A 10,259-nucleotide genomic window follows, 5' to 3' on the forward strand; every position below is an offset into this window, starting at 1 on the left:
AATTGGCAAGCCCAAGAGGCTCAGTGGTTCAGACCACAGCGCCACCCGCGTCCCTACTGGGAGGCCAACAGTAGGTGGAACCAGAGCTAATTCTGCTTTTGTGTCCCTCCTCTTTCCTGTTGAGTTCTACAAGGGCAGTGCTAAGACTTAAGGGCTCATCTGGACTGCTTCTTGTTGCAATACCTCCCAGTGCATGGATAGTCTAAGGCTCTCTCCCTCCAATCCTGGGAGAAGCATATAGCCATCATGACCACAAGAACCTAAGAAGAGTCCAATGGTGCGTCTAGGCCAGCACCCTGTTCTCACAGTGGCCATCCCCTTTCAAGGATGTCAACGTTGGTGGCCATCACTACGTCTTGTGGCAGAAAATTCTGTAAGCGAACTGTGCTCAGCGTGAAGAAGTCCTTGCTTTTGTTGCTCCGAAATCTCGTTTTGTGACTGGCGCCAACAGTTTGCAAAAATGGCCTGAGGTCAGCTCTTAAAACGACAGCACCTTTGGGTTTTGTTTTTGTTTTTGGTCCGGAACTGCATTTCCCCCCATTCTGTCACCCTGTTTAGATTGATGAGGCAAGAGATTAAATATTGATTTCCAGCACTGTAGGTTTTGCAAGGAGGGAATATGCAATGCCTTTGGAGGATCTGAGGCAGCGCCTTGATTTACTAATCCAGCAGAAGGAAGCTTGAAGCTGAAGTAGAACTGGGGTGGGGGTTCTCTTTTGTTTGTGTGTGGCTGGGTTGGAGGACCCAAAAAAGGTGTAGTGTAGATTCAAAGGACAATCCTATGAAGGTCTACATGGAGAAGGAGTGTCCGGGGTCCATGTGTCAGTGGCAAGCTGGACCAGAGACACACAGGGAGGGAGGCTGGGAAGGAGCGTTGTGGCCTGGGGAGATTCCTGAGAGGTAGAACACCACGCATTTTTCTAGTAGTATTAGTAATAGGTAGCATTTTCTGAAGATACACCTCTTTACCCTAGCCTGAGATATGTGCTTCAGGACCCCACCTTATTCTGATTTTAATTCAGAATTTTAAAATGCTTTCCTGGGACATACCAGTGAAAACCAGATGATACATTTTAAAAGGATAATACCACCTGCCTCATTAGTGGTACATGCAGGCATGCAGCCGAAGAAATATTATACCTCCTGTGTGTGTTGTGAGAGTCCCACAATAGCACAGAATTCAGCACCTCAATAACCTCAACCTGCACTTGTTTCTCGATTGTTTGCTGCTTAAAAAGTTACTAGTCCTCAGGACTGCAATTGTAATGTAGGGGGGCCATGCTGGGTGCACTCTCTGAAAATGGTATGGAGGCTGAGCAGGATTTCCAAGGGACGAGAGGAAGGGGTTTCATTGGCCTGCATAGCTCCTTGACTGCCATCTTTGCCCTCCCCATGCTCAGTGATGGCCACACACACCTGCTGAATTTACATATTGCATATTTCACATATAAATGTTTTTGTTTAAAATATATTTTACATAAAAATATTCTTTTTTTAAAAAAATCAAAGGCAGAATTCGGGGTGTTTGAGGGGTGCAGCAGGGAGAGAAAGGTTCTTTCTATAATATACCATGCCCTGTTAATGCCTTACTTTACTCAATTTAGATACTCTTAGTGGGAGGAGGGTATTCGAGGAAAGGCATCCTAACAACTGCCTTTGAGTATGTGCCATATTCTGAGCTCTCATCTGATGTCTGTCTTTCCTTCCTTCCTTCCTTCCTTCCCTCCCTCCCTCCCTCCCTCCCACTTTCTGCAGGCCTGCGTAAGTGACAAGGATCCAGACTCTGGACAGACTGAAACCATCCATCCAGATTCCCCAAATGCCAAATGTCCCAGATGCAAAGAAATGGGAAACACATTCCACTTGAAAGAACACAAAAACACTGACACATATGCAGATACGCACATACACAACAAGATGACTGAACTCCGACAAGTGGGCATTCAGGCCCAAATATCGTTTTGCTGGCCAGCCACTCTTGCCAATGTCTCTTCAATGTGTTAGCTCATTAGTGGACTTGCAGGTTTTGCTGTGAATGAATGAATGAATGAATGAATGAATGAATGAATGAATTGGGGAGGAAATACTGTTTCCCTTCCCCACACCACTCCATTGAGAATCAGAAGAAGGTATCTGGAGAATCTCCACTTGACTCTGTAGCACTCACCTTTTGTAGGCGCACCCTTGAGTGCCGTTCACTTCCAAGGTATCATTGCTTCCACTTCATTGTGACAAATGGACTGATCCAGTGGAGATTCAGATAGGTAGGGTGGAAGATAGGGAGGCCAACAGTAGGTGGCGCTAGACAGCATATCTGTGCCAATGACAGGCAGGGCCAACCAATTCTGCTTTTGTCCCCACCCTCTTTCTCTACAGTTCTTCCCACTCCCCCAATCTCCAAACCCACTTTGAACTGTTTCACCTTACCGTTTCCCATAATGGACGACGTGTTGGTTGAACTTACAAGTTCCTTGGTGGTGGTTGTTTTTTTAGATGTCATAGGAAAACTATTTAGAACCCAATTCTATGTTATTCTGTCTCTCTGTACCCTCATCCATTAAGGTCTGCAGAGATGTGGAGAACTATGATGTCCGTCAGCCCAAGCAGGTATGACCAATGGCTAGGGATGATAGGAGCTATAGTTAAGCTATATTTGGAGGACCAAAGGTTCCATCCATATGGTCTATTGCTTGGGTGGCTACCTGGCAAACCCCCTTTGCTGGGTCCACCCTCCAAGGCTATTTTTAGCTGGCGTTCAGTGGGCCTACCTCGTTCCAACTGCAATGCTGTACAAAGCTACCCCACGGTTTCAGAAAGGTGGTGAGATATCAAGTTTCTGCACTTGTAACAAGACATCCCACACTTAGTAGATCTCCACAAACATATAGATCATCCATGGATATCATGGGCCATGGCAGATTTCTCAAGCCCTTCATGCTAGAAGAATCCCGAGACTGATCTTTGCCCAAATGTTTTCTTCATCCTTGTGGTCTTATAAAGGGATTAGATAAATTCATGGGTGGCTATGTCCTTGACAGCAGCTGTCAGTCATGTCGGCATTCCTCCAGGCTCAGAGACAGCTTGCTGGTCAGTTCCAGTTGCTGGGGGGCAGCAGAGGAGACTATTTCCATCACGTCATGCTTGGGGGCTTTTCAAAGGCCTCTCATCAGCCAGTATGAGCAAACAGGATGCTCAACTAGAAGGACTTTTGGACTGACCTAAGCAGAGCTCATCTTATCCCATTGTCCACAGAAAAAGTCATGTGCCACATATATTGCGGCTGAGAGTTTTCTCCTGTTCTTTCGCTTCCGTATAACATCCCCCTCCCCAAACCGATGGCTCCATCTCCCACCCTTTCCCACTGTCCCTGCACTACTTCTACTTCTCCACAATTCACACCTAGTCCATGCCATGTCTACCTGCTGCCTTCCATCCTCATCCCAGAACACAATCCCACGCTGAAGCTGCCGTCAGGTCTCCTTCAGCCGTCAATACCACTTTTTAGCTTCCCTCTCTCTCCCCCAGTTATTACATTTTGGATCCCATGGATGCCGAGCAGAACATTTTCTGATTAATACACGCATGCGCATTCTCTTATATTCACTCTCTCTCGATTTGCGATCATGCCTACCGAGAATGCCCTTTGTGCTAAACGGGGACGGGGAGTCGATTTTATTACACAACTTGACCACTTGCGAAGGTCTGAGCTCTGGACTGTTGTCTGCAAAACCAAGTGGCCTTTGAGAATACTGATGCATAGCAAGGCGGCAAGTGTTTCAAGCAAAAGAGCGCCTCTCTGCAGAATTGTTCCGTCTGCTGTGATGCTAAGAACCTGCATCTGTCATAGGCAACCCACATGTGCCTTTAAAAATAAAAAATTCATCTGCAACAGTCATATCGCAAGGACTTTCCAGATGCTAAAAAGGAGAAAGAAAGACGCTTGTTCTTAACATTCTTCTCTGGGGTTGAGAAGCCAGGCGACCGATGCTCAAATATGACATTGTGTGAATCGGATTGTGGGCTACCCAAGAGCCAAGTCAAGCTTCAGGACTCCCTTCTTCCCAGGCTTGCAAGATAGCTATGCCCTGCCTCTGCCACAGCTGGAGGCAGGGATGCTTCTGAATACCAGTTGCTGGAAACCACAAGAGGGCACAGTTACTCATGTCCTCATATCCTGCTCCCTGGTTTCCCACAGGCATTATGGTTGCACACTGTGAGAACTGGATGCTGGACTAGATGGGCCATTGGCCTGATCCAGCAGGCTCTTCTTATGTTCTTAAGAGTGAAGATCCACACGTGTGTCCACAGCCCACGTTCACAGGCAGACAGCTTCTGCCCTCTCCCCTCTCCATTAAGCCATATAACCTATAGGGTTATGCTAGTGACCATCAGCCATGACTTGCATGCCTGCACCTCTGAAGAGGACCACAATGATCCAAGGAGAAAGCACGAAGGAAACACACAAGCAAATCATCGTAGTGGCACAGGACGCAAGGGTGCCAAGGATCGGGACCACTATTCAGCCCATTGCATTGGTTTGATTGAGCAGACATTTCCATGTGATCTGGCCTGGTGATCTGTGAAGGGCTCCATGGTGGAGTCCTCTAGAAGACAGTAGGAGTTTTGGTTCGTTTGTTTTTAATTAGCATGATTCTCTCTGTTCTTTGTTACTGTTCTAATAAATTAATGCTTTAAATACACAAACCTTATTTGACTTGTCCATCACTCAAGTGTTTTTTGACTAGACATCACAGATATTGTCTTCTCCTGTTCCCCTCAAGGACGGTGACAATCCTATTCTCCATAGCACAGCTGAGAGGGAATAATTGCTAGAGAGGGGAGGAGGCAGATATATTGCCATTTGCAATTTTTTCTCTGATTGGAAATAAGGCTAGATGAGGATTCTGGATTCACCTTGCCACACAGCCAAATCATTTCTGTAAACATCCTCAGTTGAGCTCAGTTCAAAATCAGTTTGGTATTTACTAGCTTTCTTGGATAATTCTCAGGGTGGGGGTGCTCTGTTGGCTGATGAGTGATGATGGCACATGTGCATCTCATTACATTGCCCCTTGGAAATTGTAGTTTTCAATGCACCCTTCAAAAAATAACAACATACCAGGGAACAAAATTATGTTATCAGTGCTTCTACCCTCCCCCCAAGGATCTCAGGGGGTCTCTTCCCTTTGGAAAACACCTGGTGAGCTCTTCCCTTGGATGAGTTTAAAACTTTTCTCATCCTCAGAACCCTTCTGAAATCTGTCCATTTAATCAGCCTTGTTTCCCCCTTAATCCCTCTATCACAATCCGTGTAGACCAGTGGTAGCCAAACTTGGCCCTCCAGCTGTTTTTCGACTACAACTCCCATCATCCCTAGCTAACAGGACCAGTGGTCAGGGATGATGGGAACTGTAGTCCCAAAACAGCTGGAGGGCCAAGTTTGGCCACCACTGGCATAGACAATACTGAGCTCTGTGGACCATTGGTCCAACTCTATATAAGGCAACTTCCTGTGTTCCTACCTTCAGTCAACCTTTTCCCTCATTGACTCACCACTGAGGTGGCTAGGCCCAGAGTTGCATCCTTTTCCTGTACCCTAAGCTGCTATAGAAGGGACACAGGTGGCGCTGTGGGTTAAACCACAGAGCCTAGGACTTGCTGATCAGAAGGTCAGCAGTTCGAATCCCCACGACGGGGTGAGCTCCTGTTGCTCAGTCCCTGCTCCTGCCAACCTAGCAGTTCGAAAGCACGTCAAAGTGCAAGTAGATGAATAGGTACCACTCCGGCGGGAAGGTAAACGGCATTTCTGTGCGCTGCTCTGGTTCTCCAGAAGCGGCTTAGTCATGCTGGCCACATGACCTGGAAGCTGTACTCTGGCTCCCTCGGCCAATAAAGTGAGATGAGCACCGCAACCCCAGAGTCGGCCACGACTGGACCTAATGGTCAGGGGTCCCTTTAGCTTTTAAAGCTGCTATAGAGCAAAGGTTGCCCACAGTCTAGGTCTTTACTCCTTTCATTTTCTGCTACTCCTCCATCCTTGATCTTTTCCTACTTGGGACCCTCGCTAAATGTGCCACGCATCATGCCTTGATCCTTCTGGCTTATTGAGTGTCTCTCCTCCTCATGAGGGGAGGTCTTCTAGTCTATCTGCCTCTCTCCAAAGCTGACCATTGAGCTGGTAATCAGGGAGCTGTTGCCACAGCCACTCCTGGCAGGGTTCTAAACCCGGTTGAGGAAATAAGAATTGGCCCAAATGGAGGACAGACTCGCCAATCAGCAAGCTGTTTCTGATCAGGTGGTCTGGGCATGTTGCTTCTCAACTAGCAAGCCAGAGTCAGGAGCCAATATGAAATACGATTGTGCAGTCATCTATAGAACAGCTTCATGGAGCCGAATGCTGGCTGATGCTTGATGAGCAATGTCTCATTTTGTGCTCTAAATATGAAACTCCCTAATTTGCAGTTCCTCAAGCAATATGCAAACACAGACATGCTTCCAATTTTGCACTTCTAATTTTACTGTACGGTTGTCCAACCCAACGATATACAGAACGATGTGTGCATTAGGGGGAAGCATGCATACGAACATAACAGACTAAGCTGCGGGAAATTGCTTTGGAAAAAATGTATTAAGGGAAACTGCATACCATATTTTCTCAAATCTAATGCTCAGCTTTTTTTGGTCAAATTATGTTGCAAAAATTAAGGTGTGCATTAGATTTGGTGGCACATTTACATTCGCCAGCAAATATTTTTTGGGTTTCAAGGTTCTGAAATTGGAGGTACGCATTAGATTCGATGGCGCATTAGACTCAATTAAATATGGCATAAAATTGTGTGTAGCAGGATAAATATGAATTAAAGTGCTGGGACATGAGGGCTTTTCTTGAAAATAAATCGCAAAATGAAGCAGAACTGTGGAAGACTGAATATAAACATTGGCAAAAGGAGAAACTGAGAGAAACCAACATTAGCAGATCAATCCATCCTGAATGTTGAGCCAGGAAATATCTCCCTGGGGAAATGGCACTTGATCTGTAATGCACCCAAGCATTTGAAGCTAGACGAATTCGTATTCTGAACCAGGCAGTAACAAGCCATGAATGAGGCTGCTCAGGTAAAGGCGCTAGTATTGTTACTTTGGTACCAAAAAGAAATTGTGCTGAATGAATGTTTTTCAGCAGACAGCACCATGAGCGCGCTCACACACAAATAAAGTCACAAAATTGCTCTATCATTGTGGTAGAGAAGTGTTCACTGTAAGCGCATAGGGATGGAGATTAAATTCGATTCTGATCACATTTAAATGCAAATCGATTAAAAAATTGCACTTTCCAAAACATGAGAATTGAAACACAATCATTCTTCAAAATTTGCAGTTGTTTGCAAAATTTGCAGTTGAAACACAATCATTCTTCAAAATTTGCAGTTGTCTGAATTTGAGATGCAGTTCTCAAACCAAACAATGATTACAAACATGCATATATTAGATGTGCATAAAAATGATTATATTCATGAAAACAAGATACAAAAACAAATTAGATTAGGAGAAATTGCTTGCAAAAATGTGTATGTTAGTCACATTCCCTAACCAATTCCCCCAACCCTTCTTCGCAAGGCTTAGTTTCTAGACCTCTGCTCATCTTGGTTGCCCTCCTCTGCACATGTTCCAGCCTGTCAACATCCTTCTTAAATTGTGGTGCCCAGAACTGGACACAGTATTCCAGGTGTGGTCTGACCAAGGCAGAATTGAGTGTTGCTATTACCACTTCCCTTGATCTGGACACTAGACTTCTGCTGATGCAGCCTAGAACAGCTGTTGCATCACACTGTTGACTCATGTTAAGCTTGTGGTCTACTAAGACCCCTAGCTCCTATTTCCTCCACCTACAGGCAGCCTCTATACCCTTGCCTTCTTAATTTAGCTTTGGGGGCATCTTACCAGAATGGAATGCAATTTTGCCCAAGTGGCACATAGTAATCTGCCTTACACCAAGTCAGAATACTGGCACATCTATCTCAGTATGATCAACAGTGACCAGGAACAGCTCTCCCAAACTTTCAGACAGGGTGACACTGCCAGTTCTACCTGAAAATGTCAAGGGTCAAACCTGGGACTTCTGCATGCACCTCGGCTGCTCTACCCTGAGCTAGATCATAAAACAATAGTGGTATTGATCTAGGGCAATGATTATATATACAACCTTTTCTTTCTCTATCTTCTGGACCAAGTTCATAATCTACAGAGGAGGTTTATTACTAGGCTGATGCTGCCCTCTCCTGGAAAAAAGCAGATTAAATGCACTCACGGCTTCCCCCTGCCCGTTATAGCAAAGTGCCATGTTTGCAGTTCTGTGCCCCACTGTAGAAACATGGGTTGTAGGGAATGGAGTGGCGCTGTGCATGCAAAACCATGCTATGTACTGCCCACACAGGCTCCTTCTCACTGAAGCCTGATCCTGCATTATTTAATTCCGTACTTTAAGGTAAAGGTAAAGGTATCCCTGCCCGTACGGGCCAGTCCTGCCAGACTCTGTGGTTGCGGTGCTCATCTCACTCTATAGGCCGGGAGCCAGCGCTGACCGCAGACACTTCTGGGTCACGTGGCCAGTGTGACAAGCTGCATCTGGCGAGCCAGCGCAGCACACGGAACACCGTTTACCTTCCCGCTGGTAAGTGGTCCCTATTTATCTACTTGCACCCGGGGGTGCTTTCGAACTGCTAGGTTGGCAGGCGCTGGGACCGAACAACGGGAGCGCACCCTGCCGCGGGGATTCGAACCGCCGACCATGCAATCGGCAAGTCCTCGGCGCTGAGGTTTTACCCACAGCGCCACCCGCGTCCCAATTCCGTGCTTTAGCTTATCCTAAAGCAGTGACTGGCAACTCTTCACCAATACAGGAGAAGTTAAAAGAATGCAGTGGGAATCAGAGATTATTTATTTATTCAATTTCTATCCCACCTTTTCCTCTAAGTCCCCCCCCCCATTTAATCCCAACAACAACCCTGGGAGGTAGGTTAGCAGTGACTGGCCCAAAGTAATCCCAGTGTGAGCTTCCACTGTGAACTGCCAAGTGGCAGTTCTTGAACCCTGATCTCCCAGGTCTTAGCCTGACACGCCATACTCACTGTGCCTTTCAAAGCAACCCTAACCCAATTCACTTTCCTCCACCTACAGGCAGCCAATATACACAACCACCCTTTGAAATTCACACGTCTCCTAATTTTGCAATGCAGTGCCAAGTATTATGTATAAAAGCAAGCCGCAGAAAGCTTTCTCCCGATTGAAGCGCAGAATGTTTGAGGACCGGTACATTCACAGGGAAACCCAAATGTTTGTTTACAAAGCTGTTGTACCACCAACCTTACTGCATGCTTGTGAGACATGGACCACTTATCAACACTATCTCCACCTCCTCGAAAGATTCCATCAACGGTGTCTCCAAAAAATTTGACACATCACTTGGGAAGACAGGCGAACTAATACCAGTGTATTAGAAGAAGCAAAGATCACTAGTGTTGAAGCAATGATTCTTCAACATCAACTTCGTAGGACTGGTCATGTTGTGTGGATGCGTGATTGTCATCTTCCAAACCTACTACTCTATTCCAAACTTAAAAATGGAAAGTGTAATGCTGGTGGTCAACAAAAGAGGTTTACAGACTGTCTCAAGGCAAATCTAAAAAAATGTAGTATAAACACCGACAATTGGGAAACACCGGCCTGCGAGCACTCCAATTGGAGAGCAACCTTTACCAAAGGTGTCATAAGCTTTGAAGACACTCAAACTCAGGATGCAAGGGAGAAACATGCTAAGAGGAAGGCACGCTTGGCAAATCCACACCATGATCAACTCCCGCCCGGAAACCTATGTCCCCACTGTGGAAGGACGTGTGGATCCAGACCTGGCCTCCACAACCATTTACAGACTCATTGTTAAAACTGTGTTTATAGAAGACAATCTTACTCAGCTATGTGTGATCACCAAAGAAGAAGATGATAAAAAGTGCGTACTATGGTTAAGTATGCACAAAAGATACATCTTCGTGAAAACAACATATAGAAATGCATTCCTTTAGGGAAAATTGCTATGCAAGCATGTACATATTTGGAGAAATTTGTATGAAAATGCTGATTAATTTTCCATTAAACTTTGAAAAGTGTATCAGGAATGGATGTGAAAAATATGAAGAACTGAACTTAAGGATGGAAAAAAGAGAAAGTGAAATTGACAGACTTGCTCATTCCTAGTAGGGATA

The 10,259-nt window shown here is 45.6% G+C and overlaps 1 protein-coding gene across 2 annotated transcripts in view; it reads left to right on the plus strand.

The window, feature by feature from the left end:
- Positions 1–4,704, plus strand: part of NKAIN4 (sodium/potassium transporting ATPase interacting 4) — a gene marked incomplete at its 3' end in the record, with an annotated part of 113,994 nt that extends 109,290 nt beyond the window's left edge. For both annotated transcript variants that reach the window (XM_079980028.1, XM_079980026.1), the window contains one exon: positions 1,756–4,704. In XM_079980028.1, the coding sequence (XP_079836154.1) occupies positions 1,756–1,769 (14 nt within the window). The remainder of the gene's footprint in view (positions 1–1,755) is intronic.
- Positions 4,705–10,259: the final 5,555 nt, after the last annotated feature.

Source organism: Podarcis cretensis, assembly GCF_951804945.1.
Source record: "Podarcis cretensis genome assembly, chromosome: 6".
Taxonomy (NCBI): Eukaryota; Metazoa; Chordata; class Lepidosauria; order Squamata; family Lacertidae; genus Podarcis; species Podarcis cretensis.